Below are 20,731 nucleotides of genomic sequence, written 5' to 3'. Positions count from 1 at the left end.
AGAGGAGGAAAATAGAGAGTGCTCGCCTGGTACCGCAGCTGCTCCACGTCGTAGATCTTCTTCAGGGGAACCACAGAGGGCGCAAAACAGTGGCCCAGCTTAGCCAGCAACACTCCGTTACGGAGGCTCTCCTCCAGCTGCACCGGGGAAGGAAGTTCCTCCTTCAGGCAGGCCTCCATCCAGCTAGGAGCAGGAAAGCAGAGAGCCTTCTCACTGGCTCTGGTGGGCCATGCTAGTTTATACCAACTGCAGGACCTGTCCTCCCTCCCACACCCTTCCCCTTCTGCCCCGTTGCCTGACTGATCCCACCTTCTTCCAAGCTGCCCCAAATACCTGGACAAGCCAACCCTCAGCCAGAAAATCCTCCCTCAGGGATCCTGCACCTGCCCATCTTCAGTGAGGCTTAAACAGACTTTGCTTGTTAGATAACATAAGCTCTCGTCTGCCTGGCTGTGTAACAGTCTGCTGAACCAAGGTGAATCTGCTTCTTCTTCCATATTGCATTGTTCCCTGGGAAGCTGGTGCAGAAAGCTCATGTTTGCTCATGTTTGGGTGCAGAAAGCTCATGTTATATGGCTCATAACTCAGCTTTGGCCAGGCGCAGTGGTGTATGCCTGTAATCCCAGTTTTTGGAGGCTGAGGCAGGAGGACCACAAATTCAAGGCCAGCTTCAGCAACTCAATGAGACCCTATCTCAAAATAAAAAATAAAAAGGACTGGGGCTTTAGATCACTGGTACAGCACTTTGGGTTCAATCTCTAGTACTCCCTCCCCACCCTCACACACAAAAGGAAAGAAATTAGATGTTTATCCTGCTCCTCCTCCTGGATAAATTGGATGGTAGAATAACCAAATAGTCCCAAGATGATGAGGGAAAGTTTTGTTTGGTCTTGTTTGAGCAGATTTTCAGCTGATTAATGAAGAAGACATAACAGAATTAGAAAACAGTTACTTTGCATTTCCAATAAAATAATAGATTCTGGTGGGTCAACCATGGAGGAAGCCTTTAGAAAGGTAATGGTGAGTTTTATGAAATAAAGAAAAGGCTATAACCTGAGCTCCCAGATCACACTAACATCCCTAAAGTGGGACAAGCAGACACTGTTCCTCCTATGAGATGTGAAGTGAAACACACCACCACCCATGAAGTCTACTTGTCAAAAAAATGTTGAACCTGAATCTAATCAAGCCTTTAGAACCAACATCCATTTATAGGAAATTTGGGGTTTAGAGGAACAAGTTGAATGACACAAGGAAGCAAATAAAGTCAGAATGTAGGATGTTCTACAGGAAAAGTGATCCAGTTTCTTAAAGAAGTCAATGACATAAAAACGGAAAATGGGGAGGTGAGCTGCTCTGGATTAAAGAAGACTGAAGAGGTAAGTGTAATACGACGAGAGCTTCTCTAGAACCTTATTTGAATGAGTCGAAGGGAAAAAACTAGTTGTCCTTTTCAACAATCAGGACAATCTGAAAGTGGCCTGGGCATTGATCTTCCAGGGACTGACAGATAATTTAGTTGGGTCTTATAGTGGCGCTGAGGTTATGTAAGCAAATGTCCACAGGTTTTGGAAATATGCATTGAAGTATGAAAGGGATTAAAAAGATGTAATGTTTGGGGTTTGCCTTAAAGAAACAGAACATGCTGACCCACGCAAGTGGTCCCAGCAACTTGGGAGATTAAGGCAAAAGGCAAGTTCAAGTCTAGCCTGGGCAACTTAGTGAGAATGTCCCAAATAAAAAATAAAAAAGGGCTGGGAGAGTAGATCAATGGTAAAGCACCCCTGAGTCAGCCCCTAGTACCAAAATAACCCCCTCAAGAGAGAAGATGCTATTTCAGCTTGCCCTTTCCCACAGAACAGACCTTCATCCTGTTGCATGGGCTTTGGGAGCAGGTGCCTGGGGGTGGGGGAGTGGGAAAGGAGACCAGGAGGAGTCCATCTTGCTGGGCCTCACTCACCGCTTGGCTTCTTCCAGCCGACACAGGTACTGATAGGCCACGTTCTGCCTCCTCTGGTTATCCATCTCCTCAGCTGTGAGGCGCTCGTCTGCGGAGGGAAGAAGGTCCGTGAGGGCCTCAGCACCGAAGCTTTAGCAGACTTCCCGAGGCAGCCCTGCTCAGAGTCCTGATGCGTCCCCATTCCTCTTCCAGGACAGCCTTTACCAGGGGGCCTCCTATGCCAGAGGTGTTTCTTCCCTTGCCTCTGTAGACATCTTCTTGTCCTCCTCCTTCTTCCCTCCATCCTGCCCGAGCAGGGCTGTTCTAGAACCCTCCTTGGCTGAAAATTTCACTCCATAATTTATTCCTAATTAGCCTCTGAGTTCTCCGAGAGGGTGACCTGTGCCATCCTCGTCAGGTGCTCCCTCAAAGGCTCAATTAACAGAACCACCCAGGATTCATCATTCAACAGCCACTCATTCATTCAATACCTCCTTCTGACCAGGCCCTGGGCACTAGTGGATTCTACTCTTCTTCTTCTTTTTTTTTAATATTTATTTTTTAGGTGTACTTGGACACAATGCCTTTATTTATTTATTTGGTGCTGAGGATGGAACCCAGGGCCTTGCACGTGCTAGGTGAGCGCTCTACCACTGAGCTACAACCCCAGCCCCTTCTTTTTTTTTTTAATGATGCCGGGGATCAAACCCAGGGCTTCATGCATGCTAGGCTAGTATTCTACCACTGAGCTATGTTCCTAGCCCCCAGAACTTTACTTTTTCTTATATATATATATATATTTAGTTGTAGGTGGACACAATATCTTTATTTTATTTATTTATATGTGGTGCTGAGTATTACAGAAATAAATAAACAAACAAACAGAAAGAAGAAAAGGTGGTCCAGCAGTGAGAACCACACCACTCACTTGGGATTAAGTGGAAGGGCAAAGAGAATTTTTGTAAACCACAAAGGTACTTTAGCTATTCTTTTGTTATAGGTCATCGAGGAGCAAAATAACTTTCAAGTTAAATAAAATGCAGACAGCATTCTGAATTTAAACTTGAGAAGTGGAAATGCCTTAAATGATATTGTCCTCCCATGTGAACTTAGCCTCAGCCTCCATTTAAGCTCTGCCTCCTCCTCTCCCCCAACTCTATATTCTAGGCCTGGGTTCGATCCTCAGCACCACATACAAATAAAGATGTTGTGACCACCGAAAACTAAAAAAATAAATAATAAAAAATTCTCTCTCTCTCAAAAAAAAATAAAAAATAAATAAATAGGCGTTGGGGATGTGGCTCAGCGGTAGCGCGCTCGCCTGGCATGCGTGCGGCCCGGGTTCGATCCTCAGCACCATACACCAATAAAGATGTTGTGTCTGCAGAGAACTAAAAAAAGTATAAATATTAAAAAAAAAATTTTTTTTAAAAATAAATAAATAAAATAAATAAAAATAAAAAATTATATATATATATATTTCTCTTTAGGGAAGACAGTTCAAAATCAAACACAAAGGGTAAGAGAAATTGAAACACACCCACCAGAAGGATAAACAGAGAGATCCTAGAGAGTCAGAGCTTGGTGATTCTGTCTTTGACTCAGCATTTAATGTCATTCTCACTCCTGATCCTATTTCCTCATATTGCATATCCAGCAATATGGTTTGGGAGAGGGCAGGACAGTAGCAGTTATGAACTGGCAGTTATGAAAGCTAACACACACACACACACACACACACACATATCTCCAAGTACAGATTTGAAAGCACTGGCCAACCACAGGAAATCCATCAGTTCCTCTGAGGGGGTGTACAAGGAACAAGTGTTGGCTGTTGAGCATGGAAAATAAAACAGTAAGTGGGTGACATCACCTCAGAGTTATGAACTGAGGACTGAAGGACTTTGCACATACAACTCACTCTCTCTCTCTCTCTCCCTCTCTCTCTCTCAATCCTAACGGAGAAGGGGGGGGTGAAGGAAGAGCTAGCAGGTTTTGCCTGTCATTCAGACTATCTGACGGAGACCTGCCCTCCCTTCCTTCCAACCCATCTCGGTCCCTAGCGCAGTGCCTTGGAAGTGAGGCTCAGGACCACCGGCCTCCACCACCTGGGTGGGGTGCTCCTTATAAACGCTGACTACGGGCTCCAGCCCAGATCTACGGAGCGGGAACTCCGGGGTGGAACTTGGGAATCTGCACTCTAACAAGCCTCTCGGGCCATTCGGGCACCTGGGGGACACTGTCTCAAAGCCCAAGGGCTTCCCAGGTTCCCCAGGAGTCCCGTTCCTCGGCGGCGCTGGGCAGGGCCGTCGGTCATCAGCAACAGCTGAGTTTTTCAGGGGCCTAGGCCACTGCGTTCTCCCGCCCTGCAGTCCCACGGTTCGGGCATGAGAAGGTTCTGGAAAGCTCCGGCAGCGGGGGGCGTTTCGCACCGGCCAGGTCCCCCGCCGCTCGCCCCGCAAGCCCGGTGAAGCCCCCGAGCCACCCTGCCCGCCATGGCCACGACCCCACAGCAGCAGCCCCCCGGACCCTCAGGGACCCTCTCAGCACTCACAGGCCGCCCGGCCCAGGCCCGCTCCTCTCCCCTCCATGTTCCTCCTTCTTCCAGGTTTGAATCTCCCGCCGCTGGGCCACCGCCCCTCTCCGTCGCCACCCTGGGAAGGACACTTCCGGTGTCCGCCGCGGGAGACCCTGGGATTTGTAGTCCTCGGCCGCGGAGTCCGGCGGCCCAGGTGGGGAGGATGCGGGCCACCTGAGGCGGCGCTCTCCTGCCTCGCCGTTTCCCCAGGCTCCTTCGTTGCCCCTAGCCTCGCCTCTGTCCTTCCTCCGTAGTGTTCCCGTTACCGGCCCTGTTTCCCATTGTTTTTTTGGGTCTCGCTAGCTTGCGGGCCTACTAGGTGCTGTGCACTAAAGCAGGTGGTGGAGCAGCAATGGATGATGCAGTGAAAGCTGGAGCTGAGTTTGCTGTTCTAGGACGGACAGCCGGACAGCCGTGTCGTCAGATACATTAGGGTCAGCGACACACAGGGGGGAGGCAGTCCTTGCAGTGGAGGGCTGGGCAGTCTTCCTTTTGGAGGTTGACAGCTGATGTGGGTTGAAAAGTGAAAGCGAATTTATCAGATTGAAGGAGACAGGCATTCGGGTCAGCGGAAACAGCTTGTTCAAAAAGTGATTTGGAGAAGCCTGAGGGGTGGCTCTTGCCTGTAACCCCAGCCTCAGCAATTTAGAGAGGCCCTAAGCAACTCAGTGAGACCCTGTCTCTAAATAAAATACAAAAGAGGGCTGGGGATGTGGCTCTATGGTCGGGTGCCCCTGAGTTCAATCCCCGGTTTTTTGTTTTTTGTTTTTAAGTGATTTGAGGAAATAAAACCAAATTCAGCTTCAGGGGAGAACAAAGCTCAGCCAGGGAGAGGCAGGATGGGATCTCTGAGGTCAAGCCAGGTCCCACACAACATTGGTGTCATGCTAAGGTGTTGGGATGGGGTCTGGTTAGCAGTTATCAGACAGGGAGCCCTTTAGACCTAGATCAGGACCTGATTTACAATTTAGAAAGAGTCCTCTTCTAGCAGGGGCTTGGAGGAAGATGTTGCTAAGGACAGAGACCAACGGGGGACTAATGCAGTAGCCCTGATGAAAGATAATAAAGACCTGAACTAATAAAAGAGAACTATAACAATAATTATGCTGGAAAATATTTTTGGCATGTTTTTTGATGGGGTCCCTCATCTTGTATTTTTCCTATCTCCACTCAAGTAACCAGGCCATCTATGCTCACTGAATCAGGGGAGACGTGTGAATGGGCAGAAAACAGAAAGCATCCAAACCTACAGCCTTCAGAGGAACAGAGAAGATTCAGTGCTGAGGCAATACTCAGAAAAGTAAGATTTGAAGACAGTGAGTATTCCCCTTGCCTCTTGCCAGCTGGGGGAAGTAGAGAGAGTCCAGGTGCCCGGGTGCTCCTGGTGATAGGAGTTCCATATTCCACTTCCTGGGAGGCTGGGAAGGCTTCTAGTAGTACTGGACCCTGAGACGAAGAGCTTCAGAAGCCAGGCAGATACACCCTTAGACAGCTGTGCAGAAATTCCCTAGCCAATACGAAGTCAAGTTCCCTCCTCTTCTGCTTGGTGAAGGTCTGGGCCTGAAAGGGTCAGCAGGATAAGAAGGAGGGTGGTGTCAGTGGACACCTTTGTGAACAGATGGCTGAGGACCAGATGGGCCTCCCCTCTCAAGACTTGGTAGCACATATCATCATATCATCTCCTCTTGGGCCCCACCCTGGGAGAAAGAAGAGAGCAAACCCCCAAACGGACTCACATTGCTTCCACAACCCCAGCAGAATTGGGGCAAGAAACAGAGACGAGTAGAGATGTATTTCTTGTACACCAAAGTTATATACCAACACATGACGTCAATATGTATTGAGTGCTTATATTCCAGATGCTTTATTTAGCATCATAAGAACCATCTTACTTAATCTTCACAATGTAGATGATAAACTGAGGCTCTACACAGCTAATAATTGGTAGATGCCGCAGTCTGGCTAAGCACAAGATAACGGAGCCGTCACGAGGCACTTGTAGGTTCAAACAGGAACTCCTTTATTGCCCCAAGTCCCGCGAACACCACCCACGCGGCCCTCCCAGGAACACCACACACCAACCGGAACTCTCTCCACCGGAACCTCACCAACCAACAGGAACTCTTCAGGAATCCCCACGAGAGCTCAACCAGAACTCAATGGGAACTCAACTGGGCAGGCGAGAGCCCAAGGCAGCAGGAGCTGCCCTATTGCCAGACAGCAGGGGTCCATATACAACTGAATAGACAGCCTGTTTCAATCCAGCACCATCCAGTCACAGCAATTATACACAGCTTAACTTAATTATCATCATCTTAATGGCTCGATGGAGTCACCTCTCAACCACTCCTCTGGTAGTATGCCAGGTGCCATTCCGACTAGGCTGTGGCTCTCAACAGGTAGAGCCAAGATTTAAATTGGATAGTCCCCTTCCAAGTTTAAGTTCTTAGCCACTATATACAGTTTCACCTCCAAGGTCAGAGTCATGAGACCGTGGAAAAGATTATACACTGGACATGAATTTCAAAGGTAAAACCATTAACCAGGTGAGGAGGTACATACTTGTAATGTCAGCAATTTAGGAGGTTGAAACAGGGGGATTGCAAGTTGGAGACTGGCCTCAGCAATTTAGGGACACCCTCTCTGAGGAACTTAGTGAGACCCTATCTCAAAATTTTAAAAAAGGACTGGAGAGCCTGTAATCCCAGTGGCTCTGGAGTCTGAGACAAGAGGATTGCAGGTTTGAAGCCAACCTCAGCAACTTAGTGAGGCTGTAAGCGCTTCTGTCTCAAAAAATAAAAAGGGCTGAGGATGTAACTCAGTGGTAAAATGCCCCTGGGTTGAATCCCCAGTACCCACTCCCCACCCCACTAACAAAAGAAAAAGAAAGAAAGGTGCAATCATTGGGCTAAGAATCAAAGAAGGAGCTGAGGTTTTTCTCCTGGGTTTCTACTAGTAACACTATGAACATGAAGAAACAGGAGTTTCATTTGGACAAGTTAAGTCTACAGAAATTATTGACTTATCAGTGGTGTCAAAATCAAAGGAGTGGATGAAATGTTCTTGAAAGAGGGCAAAGGACAGAGTTTGGGGAAAACTAGCTTAGGAGGTGGAAAGAGGAATTGTCAGCGAAGGAAAGACGGAGCCAGGACACACGGGTCATGGAAAGTAAATGGAGAGGCGCAAGGATGTAGTAGATACAGCGTGAAACCAAACAAGGAAATTATTCAGAAGCCATGTGCTTCTGTAATCCCACATCTGTAAGCCCAGCAGCTCAGGAGGCTGAGGCAGGAGGATCACAAAGTCCAAAGCCAGCCTCAGCACAATTTAGCAAGGCTCTACGCAACTTAGCAAGACTCTGTCTCTAAATAACATATAAAACGGGCTGTGGATGTAGCTTGGCACCTGTACAAAAAAAAATAAATAATTCAGAAATGGTCGCTGGATCATTGGAAGGTCATTGGAACCTTGGTGAGAGCAGTTTGGGTCCTTTCCCTGGCCACAAACCATCCTATCTGTCCTTAAGGAAGGCTGCTGATTGAAGGACAGACTGAGCTGCGAATTTAGCCCGGGGCTAGACTGTGGTAGGGTCCTGAAGGCCTAGAGGAGCCTGCCGTGGGCAAGGGCACCCTCTAGGACGTCTGGCAGGATGCCTGCCCACAGCCAGCACTCAGCAGAGGCTGCAGGGCAAACGCAGGTGAGCCCAACAACTTCCTTATAGGTTCGTTTCTGGCAAAGAACTCTCTACTTAAAAGAAGCCTTTCTCTAGGTAAATGAGGACATGTGCTTTCTGATTCAGGCCACCCTTGGAGAGTTGGGTCATTAGGTCCCTGTGGTCCTGGGGCCTGCTGTCCTCTCATTAAGCAGAACCTGGAGGTTGCAGATCAGTGGAGCTAGGAAAAAGAGTTTGGGGGCAGGGAGATCTTCTGATCTTCAGGCCTTTTCTGACCATCAACCTTTTTCATCCTGTTCCCAAATGTGAGACTACCACACAGAGGCACAGTTTGTCAGAGTGTGTGTGTCTGTGAAAGGATTCACCTCCAGAACAGCCCAAGCCCATTAAAGCTTGTAATCGCGGCATGGCGAAGGGGCGAAGGGCTAATTATCTTGAACCAGAAAACTTGGGGTCTAATCCCAGCTACATGACTGCTCTGGGCCCTGTTTGAAGTCACATCTTCTTTCTGAGCCTCAGCCATGTTGCCTGTGCAGGGAAGGGATAGGAGAGATGAGCTCTAGAGTTTTAATTAGTAACCAGCCCTATGAGGCTGATACTTTCCTTGAAGGAAGGGACTTGGGGTGGGGGTGTTTGCAGGGATGGGGGACAGGAAGGGGAATAGATCTCTGGTGTCTGTGTCTCAGCACCATCAGGGCATAGCACTAACATAGGCCACCTGAGCTGTCACTCAATTCCCTGGGAGTGGAGGGCGGTACCCGTTGTCTGGTAACCCTGGGGGCTCCGAGCTTAGAGCTAGGGGAAGTAACCCAAGCCAGAGGAACCATTCCAGAAAGCCAGCTGCAGAGAGAAACCCAACAGGTAAGGCGTTCTGCAGCAGGGCACCCAGACTGGGTGGGGATGGCCAGGAACACCCCAGGGTCGAGGATCTTGGAAAGTCAGGAGGTCTGGGTCTGTTTTTGTTTGTTTTTGATATTGGAGATTGAACTCTTTGGTACTGGAGATTGATGCTTTACCCCCAAGCTATTTCCTTAGTCCTTTTAATTCTGAGACAGGGTCGTACTAAGTTTCTGGGTCTGGCCTCGAACTTCCAATATTCCTGCCTCAGCCTCCTGAGGTCCTGGAATTACAGGCTTGTGCCACTGCGCCCGGCCAAGGAGACTGTATTTAAAAAGAGAACACCTCACTTCTGCCAGCCCTTCCTAAAAAAAGATGGAGACAGGGGAGAAATAGGAGGGGGCCAAGAGCCCAACACCTGGGTCTTTTCCACTCCTTTTCCTGTGTCCTAGGAAAGAGTTCAGGAATGGGCTTTGCATTTGTTTCAACAGGAAAAATACTAATAGGATACACATGCGGATGAGATGAATGTATTGGGGTTTAAGAGAACTCTGGGGACTAGAGCAGGATGTTGGGGGACAGAAACCGACAAGCAGGTAGAAGGCAGAGACGGGGAGAGAGAAGCCCCTCCTGAGGAAGGGAGGATGTAGATCTGGAGACTGAATTGCTCTTCTGGAGGTTGGCTCCTTGCCCATTCAGTAGCCTGTTCAGCTTTGGGCCCCCCCCCCCCCCCCCCGATGCCTCATGTGGCTCCTGACCACAACAGGGGCTCACTGACCTCAACTACATCTTGGATTTGACAGCAGGAGCCTAGATTATGACTGGGCAAGTGTATGTGCAGGCATAGTGTGACGAGGGGTCTGAGCAGGGGTCCTGTGTTTCTTGTTCTTTCTTTGTTCACTCTATAAACTTTAAGTTTTTTGTGCATAAACTGGTTTTTTTTTTTTTTTTTTGTGGTGGGGAGTACCAGGAATTGAACTCAGGGGCACCCGACCACTGAGGCACATCCCAAGCCCCATTTTGAATTTTATTTAGAGACAGGGTCTCCCTGAGTTGCTTAGCACCTGACCTTTGCTGAGGCTGGCTTTGAACTCGAGATCCTCCTGTCTCAGCCTCCTGAGCCGCTGGGATTACAGGCGGGCACCACTGTGCCTGGCTTGCATAAACTTTTTTATTGTGGCAAAGTAGATATAATATAAAATTTGTTTTAACCTTTAAAAAATTTTTTTGTGTGTGTTGGGGATTGAACCCAGGGCCTTATGCATGCTAGGCAAGTACCCTGCCACTAGCTACACCCCCATTTTCATTAAAAGAAAATTTTGAGGCCAGAAGTGGTGGCAGTACTAGGTATTGAACCCAATGGTGCTCTATCACTGAGCTATGACCCTAACCCCTTTTTATTATTATTTTGAGACAGGATCTCACTAAATTGCCCAGGCTGGCCTCCAACTTGTAATGCTCTTGCCTCAGCCTCCCAAGTAGCTGGGATTACCGACTTGCACCTCTATGCCCAGTTATTCTCACCATTTTTTTCCTTATCTTTTTTTAAATTTTCCTCGATAAGTTGCTAAGTCTGGCCTTGAACTTGCTTATCCTCCTGCCTCAGCCTCCTGAGCTACTGGGATTACAGGCTTTTATGTGTCCACTTTGGTGGCACTGAGTACACTCACACTATATACCCATCACCAGCAGCCGTCCCTAGATCTCATTCATTAAGTTTATTAAGAATCTATTCTGTGCCTTCAAGTTGCTCCAAATCTAATGAGAGAGACAGACAAGAAAGTTAGCATCTCCAAACCAGCGTAATAAATACCGTAGAAGACACAGGCATAAGGGGCTGTAGGACCACAGAAGTCTCCAGTCGGTGGCAGGGAAGGGGACTTTCTGAAAGAAAAAATAAGAATCCTGAGAGCTGAAGGAGAGCTAAGAACAAGACCTCAGAATCAGTGTCAATCTGCAGCACAATGGGACAGATGACATGAGGTGAGATGTCAGAGGGAGACCCCGGAACCTGTGGGTTCCCCTGGACAGGGGCAGAGTTGGATTGCCCTTCAGGGATCCTGTTGGGGAAGCCAGGGTGGACCTACTGACCCTCTGTTCCCCACTGTCAGCCCAATGTCTCCCCCCAGTCCTGAGGATATCCCCCAGGAGCCAGAGCCCTCGAGTGACAAGAAGAAAAGAAAGTGGCTACAGCAAGAGCCCATTATCCAGGCCCTCACCAGAGCTGGCCACCAGGCTCTGCAAGCTGGTCAGAACCACGAGGCCTTGAGCAACTTCCAGAAGGCTTTCCTCCTGGCCTGTGAGGCCCCACGAACCAGAAACACCCCTGTGCTTCGGGCCTGTGCCTTCAACCTGGGGGCTGCCTATGTGGAGACTGGGGACCCAGCCAGAGGCCTTGAGCTGCTCCTTGGAGCCCAACCTGAGGAGAAGGCACAGGGCACGTGTCATGGTGACCAGTGTTTCAACGTGGCTTTGGCTTACCATGCCCTGGGTGACCTCCCCCAAGCCTTGAACTGGTACCACAAGGCCCTGAGTCATTACCAGCCACAGGGTGACCAGGGGGAAGCCCAAGCAAAGATGGGAGCCTGCTACCAAGCCCTGGGACAGCCCGAGAGAGCAGCCCAGTGCCTGAAGGAAGCAAGCCAAGCCTACGCCGAAGCAGGCCAGCCTCGGGCTGCAGCCCTGGCACTGGGGGCTGCAGCGGGGTGTATGCTCAAGAGTGGGCGGCACGGGGTGGGTGAGGTGGTGCAGGCACTGGAGGGGAGCCGGAGGCTGGCCAAGAGGAGCACCAAGCAGGGGCTGCTGGGTGAGGCCTTGGGCAGGGAAGATGTGGGGTCTGGGGCGACACCAAGCTGATGCTACTGTGAGGTCGGGGAAGGGGCTAGTGGACGGTCGCACCTACAGGCCCTAGACGTGACTGCTCTATCTGTGTCCTCCAGGACAGCTCTATAACGATCTAGGCCTGGGCTACTCCCAGCTCCAGCTGTTCCCTCTGGCCGTGGAGACCTTCCTCCAGGCCCTGTCCCTGTGCCAGAGGCCAGGAGAGCAGGCCACTGTGCTAAGGAACCTGGGGATGGCCCACAATGCCCTTGGCAACTATCAGGAAGCCCGGCAGTTTCACCAGAAGGCTGCTGACCTCCATGGTGAGTGCAGGGGCTGGGGAATGAGACGGGGGCTCAAGGAGTAAGGGGGGGCTTCAGTGGGGCCCAGGACTCAAGGTAGATGACCTTTGCAAGGTCGTTGGGCCTGGAAGCCGAGAGTGAGGAGGTGAGGGCTGAGAGTAAAGGAAATGGGACAGCCAGATGGGACAGAGGGTTGTGGCCCCAGGAGCTGGGGCCCCATGTTGCAAAGGCAGCGATGGACACAGGGAAGGGCACTGGTTGGGATAAGAGGCCCGGGGCGGAGCCCAGCCCTTCCTCTGACTGAGTGTGTGAGCTCTCCTTCTGAGCTTCCGTTTCCACCCATATAAAATGGAGCTATTAAGGTCTGCTTTGCCAGGCAAGGAGGTTCATGCCTGTAATCCCAGCCAGTCAGAGGCTGAGACAGGAAGACTACAAGTTCAAGGCCAGCCTGGGCCACTTAGTGTGACCCTGTCTTAAAATAAAAAATAAAAAGGACTGGGGAATGCAGCTCAGTGACAAAGTACTTCTGGGTTCCCTCCTCGATACCTAAAAGTAAAAAAATTAAGTTTAGAGGGCTGGGGATGTGACTCAGTGGTAAAGAGCCCCTGGGTTCAATCCCCAGGACGATTAAAAAAAAAAAAAAAAACCCAAACCAACCAAAACATGTGCCTTGCCTCCCTCATGAGGTTGGTGCATGGTAAAACAAGCCAGGGTGGGCAACGGGGTCAGAGCTCAGGACAGAAAAGCTGGCACAGAGAGTTCAGGTCTCCGTGGTGCACCTGGAGCTGGGCCGGGGCTGGGCGCGGGATCCCTGGGCACCCTTCCTTACTTGCTGGGAGGCAGGGTCCTGATGCCCCGGCAACCAAAGTCCCCTCTTAGGACGGGCTGCGATCTATCATCAGGCTCTTTGGGGCAGCGGTGGGAGCAGGGACGAAGCTTTGGCAGCCTGGCATTTGCCCTGAGCCAGCTGGGGGACCACAGGGCCGCCAGGGACAACTATCTGCATGCCCTGCTGGCTGCCCAGGATGCTGGTAAGAGTTGAGGGGGGAGCCATGACTTGGGTGGGGTACCCCCAAACTGAGGATCCTTGGGGCTATGGGGAGGCAGACGGGGGATCTAGGGGTGGGGAGTACCTGTGGAGTGGACGATACACAGGATGGGACAGGATGAGAGAACCTTTCAGACTCTCTTTCCCAGGGGACACGAAGGGGCAGTGGCAGGCCTACGAGGGTCTTGGGGCTGCTGCAGCCAGACTGGGACAATATGACCAGGCTTTGAAGTACTATAAGGAAGCGCTGATACAGTGTCAGGTGAGGTCCTCTTCCCCACTGTCCCTCCAAGAAGCCCTCCCAGGTGACACTCCTGCCTTGACTCCTTCTCCTTTACTCACTCATTCTCAAACACACTGGAGCTGAGTGTGATGGTGCACACCTGTGATCCCAGGGGCTCCGGAGGCTGAGGCAGGAGGATCCTGAGTTCAGAGCCAGCCTCAGCAACTTGGTGAGGCCCTAAGCAACTTTTCGAGACTCTGTCTCTAATAAAATATAAAAAGGGATGGGGATGTGGCTCTGTTCAATCCCCAGTATCAAAACAAACAAAAAAAAAAAAAGAAGAAGAAGAAGAAGAAGAAGAAGAAGAAGAAGAAGAAAGAAAGAAAGAAAGAAAGAAAGAAAGAAAGAAAGAAAGAAAGAAAGAAAGAAAGAAAGAAAGAAAGAAAGAAAGAAAGAAAAGAAAAGGAATAAAGAAAAGAAAACATACACTGGAGGCTGGGATTGTAGCTCAGGAGTAGGGTGCTTGCCTAGCGCATCTGAGGCCCTGGGTTCCATCCTCAGCACCACATAAAAATAAATAAAATAAAGGTATTCTCTCTATCTACAACTAAAAAAAAATTTAAAAAGGAAACCATACACTGGACACATTGAGTGCTGGGTCCCGTATACTACTGGGAGGAAGAGGCATTCTCTGTCCACTGAGCGGTCAGTGTCAGGACACTGGGAAAGGCACAGGGCTGGGGTTGAGGAGGGGAGATAAAGCCCCTCTCCCTCCCCTCCTTCCTATTTCTTTCTCACCCAGTTGCCTGAGAACTACAAAGTCCAGGCCTTTCCTTTCCCCCACTATCTCCCTCTTTCCAGAAGGAGCCAGATTCTGTGCGGGAACGGCTGGTGGCCAAGCTGGCAGATGCCATGAAGACCCACTTGGCCCAGGTGGGGCTGGTCCAGGTTCACCCATCGGTGAGATACGACACCTGAAACACGAAGCAGGGGAGGAGGGAGAGGTTGCCTGGAGAAGGGGCAGTGAGCAGGGTTGATGTTCTCAGGGATGCCGAGCTTGACTGCTCATCTGTGTCATCTGGGTTGGCGTGTGGGATGTGTATCACTTTCTCAGTGGCTGGGAGGTGGGCAGGGATTGTGGCACACATCCAGCACAAGAGCTGCTCCAGGAGCCGGGAGCTGTAGTGCACTCCTGTAATCCCAGTGACTTGGGAGACCTGAGGCGGGAGAATTGCAAGTTGGAGGTCAGCCTCCGCAATTTAGCAAGGCCCTAAGCCACTTAGTGAGACCCTGTCTCCAAAATAAAAAATAAAAAGGGCAGTGGGGGTAGCCCAGTGGTAAAGTGCCCCTGAGGTCAATCCCCAGCACCAAAAAAGAAAGCAAAACAAGGGCTGCTCCAGGGCTTTGGTTGGTTGGTAGCAGCAAGCCCATTGGGTGCAAGTAAATGAGTTCAAGCAAGGATACTAAGCCATTTGTGAAGGGTTGAAAGGTGTAAATCTTTATCTGCAGTTCCCTAAATGGCCACAGGATGGGGATGTTGGTTTGAGGAAATCTTACTGGAGAGTCTCCAGATTGGGGGAGGGATATGCAAAAATAAGAGGATGTGGGGAGAAAAGGAACACTTTTATACTGTTAGTGGGGATCAGTTCAACCACTATGGGAATCAGTATGGGATTTCCTCAAATAACTAGGAATGGAACCACCAAATGACCCAGCTATACCATTCCTTGGTATTTATCCTAAAGAATTAAAGTCAGCATACCCTGGTGACCCATGCATACCCACGTTTATAGCAGCACAATTCACAATAGCCAAATTATGGAACCAGCCTAGGTGTCTGTCAATGGATGACTGGATAAAGAAAATGTGGGATATATATATACAGTAGAGTTTTATTCAGCCATAAAGAAGAATGAAATTATATCATTTGCAGGAAAATAAAGGAACTTGAGAGCATTGTGTTAAGTGAAATAAGCCAAACTCAGAAGGTCAAGGGTCATATGTGTTCTCTCATATGTAGAAGTTATGGAAAAAAAGGGAGGAAAAGTGTTGTATGGGGGGGGGGCGAATCTCCTGGAAATAGAAGGGGGACCAGTAGACTGGAGGAAAGGGACCAGAATGGGGCTGAGGAGATACTAGGGAACACTGGGCCAAATTGTATTGTTATATATAGTGTGTGTGTGTGTGTGTGTGTGTGCAAATATGTAACAATGAATCCCACTATTTTGTATAATTATAATGCACCAGTAAGAAGATATGGGAAAAATGAAAATAGTTCTGAAAAAAATATTAGCCTGGCTCAGGCAGGAGATTGGATTTGTGGTCAGAAGACCTGGGCCCCACCTGAAATCTGCCACTAACTCTGTGGTTATGCTAGGTGAGGCCCTAGGCAGGATGGGGCAGTAGTCAGGCTCTGGCCAGGTCCATGAGCCTGAGTTCTAACTTGAAAGTTGTTACTGGGGACCTTAATGGAATAAAGAACTTTATCCTGGAATTTTATTCCCAGTAATGTGGGCACACCTGGGGTGTCTCTATTAGGTAAGACGGTCTCTCTGGGGCCATGATGTCTCCCTGCAGGCAGGTGAAGGGAACACACACTCACTTACGCATATGCAGTGGGGAAGGGTTTTTCTTTTTTCTTTTTTTTTTTTTAAAGAGAGAGTGAGAGAGGAGAGAGAGAGGAGAGAGAGAGAGAGAGAGAGAGAGAGAGAGAGAGAGAGAGAGAATTTTTAGTATTTATTTTTTAGTTCTCAGTGGACACAACATCTTTGTTTGTACGTGGTGCTGAGGATCGAACCCGGGCCGCACGCATGCCAGGCGAGCACGCTACCGCTTGAGCCACATCCCCAGCCCCAGAAGGGTTTTTCTTAAATCAATTCTTTGGACTCCTCTTTCTTCCCAGACCCCAGCACCAGGAAGACCCCAGGCTCCAGGCAGGGTCAGCCAAGTGGCAGGGACCTCAACCAGGGTACAAAGCAGTACAGCAGATACCCAGCACAGGTGAGGCAGCTTGGGTCAGAGACTGGGGTGTTGGGAGGTGTGGCAGGGGTGGGACCTCCTCTGCCCCTCCACATCTGGGTCACCTGCCCCTGCAGACCTTCTGGTAGATGGGAAGATAAAGAATTGGAGGAGCGCCAGGAGGAGAAAGGAGAGGAGGGATCGGTGAATGTTCCCACGTCTGTGTCCCAGAAACTAGAGGGTGAGTCCAGTAGGTGGTTCCCGTCTCACCTCAGCTGGTGCTCTCTCCTTACTTTCCTGGTCCTCCGCCCTCCGTCTGTCCTTGAGTCACCCAGATCCAGCTCTCCAGATTGCCAACCCCTGGAAGAGTCCTCCCCACACTCCTGCCTCCCTCTCAAGGCCCTGGCCTGTTCCTCGACACCTCAACTCCACCCCAACCCTAGCCCTTTCCAGATTGGCCTCTCCTTCCATGCTTCAGGCTTTCCTAACCTCTAGAAGTTTACATCTCAGAGCACCAAGGTTTGTTGAGAGCTTGCTACCTGCCAGGTACTAGGCTGGGTGTTTTTCTGACCCCCAGCTTAATCTTCACTAGAATGTTCCTCAAAGGCTCCCAACTCTGGGAGCCAAGTTCCTTGTTACTTGCTGAGCTCCTTCCAAGCACAGCAAATTGTACTGACTACTAGCTTTTAAGTTGGCCCATGTGCCCCTATAGAGAGAGGGCATAGTCCTTTTTTTTTTTTTAATCTGGGATTGAACCTAGGGGTGCTTTACTACTAAGCCATATCCCCAGCCCCTTTATTTATTTTAATATTTTTTTAGTTGTAGTCAGACACAATAACTTTATTTTATTTATTTATTTTTATGTGGTGCTGAGGATCGAACCCAGCGCCTTGCACGTGCTAGGCGAGTGCTCTACCTCTGAGCCACAACCCCAGCCCAGCTTTTTTTTTTTTTTTTTTGAGACAGGGTCTTGCTAAGTTGCTGAGGCTGGCTTTGAACTTGCCATCTTCCTGTCTTGGCCTCCCAAACTGCTGGAATTATAAGCATGTGCCACCACACCGGCTTCTTCTCCTTCTCCTCCTCCTTCCTCCTCCTTCTTTCTTCTTTTTCTTTTTTTTTTTTTTTTTTGTACTGAGGATTACCCAAGCGTATTCTACCACTGAGCTACATCTCCATCCCCAGCACCCCCCTTTTTAAATTTTTATTTTTATTTTTGAGACAGGGTTGCACTAAGTTGCTCAATCTGGCCTCAAATTTGCAAACTTCTTGCCTCAGCCTCCCAAGTCACTAGGATTACAGACATGCCCAGCTGAGGGCACAGTCTTTGTTACACCCTCCCTGTACCAGGACCAATGCATTTTCTGACACCCACCCTCCTTGTTCCTCCCCCAGAGCTTTCTCTTTCCCACCATGATGTTCCTTGGTGTGAAGAGGCTTGTGGTGAATGTTTGACCCTCTCCATTCTAGGTCCAAGACCCAGGACCCATCTTCCATTTGGAGGTTTGGGTGCCCCTAGAGAGTACTCTGGTATCCTGATACCCAATGGCTCCCAAGCCAATAGGTGAGTCCTGGAGGAGGGGAGAAGAATGGATGAAGGAAGCAGAAGATGTGTGTGGCTTGGGATGATATTTGATGGAACATGACCACTGTCATAGTTGGGAAAAGGAATGATCTGGTGCCTGGGATATGGGGCCCTGAATGTTTGTCTTACTTCAGCAGTCTGAACAACCCTCACCCAGCTCTGGAGCCCAGGGTCTCCCTGCCTCCTGCATGGCCTGACTGTGGGAATCAGAGAGAGAAAGAGAGAGAGAGAGAGAGAGAGAGAGAGAGAGAGAGAGAGAGAGAGATATCTCTACAGAAGTGGGGAACATGAAGTTTAAGCCTTCTGCTTCCTCCACTGGAGCCCACCAGTGGAGGCCAGTGAGGGCCTAGGGAGCTGGAGCCAGGGCAGGCCCCCTGCTCTTGTCCCTCGCTGATCCCACTGGCCAACCCCTCCTTCCCTCCTTCAGGTCAGCCAGGCGGCCCAGGGAAGCCCTCCACAAGAACCCTCAGAGGAAAGTCACCCAGTCTGGCTTCTGCATAATCATGTGACCTGCACCCTGCTCGCTGCAGCCCTCACCTCTGCAGGACTCCTCAACACACACACTTCATAGACTTCTGGGGACTGAGCCTCTTCCCAAATCATTGAACCCTGTATGGAAATAGAACAACACAGTCACTGAGTGGACTCCTGAGCAGGTGGGCTAAGGGCTCTGCAGTCCCAGTTCCAAGAGATTCTCTTTGCTCCTAATTGGACTCAAGAGGCAAAAGAAAAAGAAAATGGATAGTGAACTCCTACCCTGCTTTTTTTTTTCTCTCTCTCTCTCTCTCTCTCTTTTTTTTTTTTCCTTCTGAGTCTAGACCTCATGATTGCTAAAGCCCTTGCCAGTTCTAAAAACTATGACTTCTTGCTAGGTACAGCAGCACATGCCTGTAATCCCAGAGACTTGGGAGGTTGAGGCAAGAAGATAACAAGTTCAAGGCCAGCCTGGGTAACATGGTGAAATGTCTCAAAATAGAAACTAAAAAGGGCTGTGGATATAGCTCAGTGGTAAAGCACCCGTGGGCTCAACACAGGAACAATCAACCACTAAAACTCTGACTTCTTGGTCAGGTGGTTTTGAAGTCACTGACTTTCTGCAGACCTTCTTTTCTCAGATGGGAAATGGAGGTGTAATGCTACAGACCTTATACTAACCGACCAGACCTCTGTTCACTGCTTTCTCAGGCCCACAGCCTGTAGGACAAGGCCAGCTGCCAGCCAGGGCAATAGCAATGACATTATTTATTTGGGGTCATTGGGGATTGAACTCAGGGACATTTGACCACTGAGCCACATCCCCAGCCCTATTTTGTATTTTATTTAGAGACAGGGTCTCACTGAGTTGCTTAGCGCCTCCTGGTTGCTGAGGCTGGCTCTGAACTTGTGACCCTCCTGCCTCAGCCTCCTGAGCCATAGGGTTGCAGGTGTGTGCCACTGTGCCCGGCTAGCAATGACATTATTAATATTTATTGAGTACTTAGCACATGTCCCGTATACTAAGTGCTTTACTAGTGTTTTCTCCTTACAACAAAATTTATGAGGTGCTATTATTATCCCCTTTCACAGATAGGAAAAAGAAATCTCAAAGGGGAATTTCCAGGTCACACAAGCCATATGTGGAGAAGGCAGGATTCAAACTTAGGTGCTTGCTGTCTGGTGTGATTTATTTATTTGTTTATTTATGCATGCAGTACTAGGGATTGGGACTGTACATCCTAGGTAAGCGCTCTACCACTGAGCCACATCCTCAGCCAGTGATTTATTCCAATGTGCTCAGGATGGTTGTTTTATTATAATATATAACTTAGTTAAATATTGTATAAATTGATGAACTAAGTGTGAAAACAAGCAGTGTTTCTACAAAAACTAAGAAAACTGGAAATTGCAGGTAATAAGTAATTGGTGAGGTTTATGTAAGAAAAAAGGGGGCCCTAACCTCAGAGAAAAGACTTGGGTCCCAGTTTGACAAGAAGCAAAATGAATGTGTTTTGTGTTTTAAGCTGAAATGAGATAATTCAATCCTGATCATATTTGATAAGAGGGTGTAAGAGAGGCAAGATTTAACCTCTACTCTCCTTGGAGGCTCTGACTGTGCCTGAGAATTAAGTTGATGTAAAACAGATTAAAGAGAAACACATACAAATATATTTAATATAAATTTTGTGACACAGGGCCCCTCAGATCATAACAAAAGGAACAACTCAAAAAAGCAACAAAACCTAAATGTTTTAGGGTGAAAAAAGGGAAGAAATTGTGGAAAATCAACTAAAATATATATGGAGGCTAAAGGAAGATACACTGTTGAATTTTAACAGAGTTTGTACAGAGTTCTTAACCTCTGTTCCCCGTCTTCAGGAATAAGAATATTTCTTTCCTCCTAGTACAGGGAGCATGTCTTTCACATGAGAATCTTATTTCTCCTGCTTTCAAGAAGGAAGGGAGAGCTGCAGGAAGTGATGCATGCCTGTAATCCCAGCAATGCCCTGTCTCAAAAAAGGGGGGGGGGGCGGGGATGTAGCTCAGTGGTAAAGAACCACTAGGTTCGATCCCTGGTACGAGAAGAAAAGGGGAGGTAGGAATGCCTTCTATTCTTACTGTTTTTCCAATGACTTTAATTCAAAATAATCCTTATGCCAAAGTGGCATATTTTGAGGTGGCATACTCTGTCACCCTTCGAGGCTTTTTGGTGTACCACAAACGAATTCACAGGGAGTACACTCCCCAGCTTCTTACCCATGCAGCACTGTTTGCATTCTCAAAAGTACTCGAAT

The 20,731-nt window shown here is 48.9% G+C and overlaps 2 protein-coding genes across 2 annotated transcripts in view; one reads left to right on the top strand and one right to left on the bottom strand.

Moving 5' to 3' along the window:
• Positions 1-4,530, bottom strand: part of Iqgap3 (IQ motif containing GTPase activating protein 3) — a 38,949-nt gene extending 34,419 nt beyond the window's left edge. Inside the window, exons 1-3 of the mRNA XM_026404980.2 lie at positions 4,494-4,530; positions 1,961-2,048; positions 27-183 (exon numbers count right to left, since the gene is read on the bottom strand). Of these exons, the coding sequence (XP_026260765.2) occupies positions 27-183; positions 1,961-2,048; positions 4,494-4,530 (282 nt within the window). The remainder of the gene's footprint in view (positions 1-26; positions 184-1,960; positions 2,049-4,493) is intronic.
• Positions 4,531-11,142: 6,612 nt separating this feature from the next.
• Positions 11,143-18,469, top strand: Ttc24 (tetratricopeptide repeat domain 24). The gene is made up of 9 exons (XM_026404903.2): positions 11,143-11,833; positions 11,967-12,170; positions 13,052-13,180; positions 13,347-13,459; positions 14,282-14,380; positions 16,323-16,420; positions 16,528-16,619; positions 17,846-17,939; positions 18,388-18,469. The coding sequence occupies exons 1-9, from the start codon at positions 11,143-11,145 to the stop codon at positions 18,467-18,469; spliced, it is 1,602 nt and encodes a 533-aa protein (XP_026260688.1).
• Positions 18,470-20,731: the final 2,262 nt, after the last annotated feature.

Source organism: Urocitellus parryii, chromosome 11 (assembly GCF_045843805.1).
Source record: "Urocitellus parryii isolate mUroPar1 chromosome 11, mUroPar1.hap1, whole genome shotgun sequence".
Taxonomy (NCBI): domain Eukaryota; kingdom Metazoa; phylum Chordata; class Mammalia; order Rodentia; family Sciuridae; genus Urocitellus; species Urocitellus parryii.
Note: the sequence above shows the minus strand (reverse complement) of the source record. Positions and strands in the feature narration are given on the sequence as shown.

Coding starts and splice junctions, on each gene's coding strand:
- Ttc24 (XM_026404903.2), top strand. CDS start 11,143: ATGTCTCCCCCCAGTCCTGAGGATATCCCCCAGGAGCCAGAGCCCTCG. Junction 12,171..13,051: donor GAAGGCTGCTGACCTCCATG/GTGAGTGCAGGG, acceptor ATCTATCATCAG/GCTCTTTGGGGCAGCGGTGG. Junction 13,181..13,346: donor GCTGGCTGCCCAGGATGCTG/GTAAGAGTTGAG, acceptor TCTCTTTCCCAG/GGGACACGAAGGGGCAGTGG.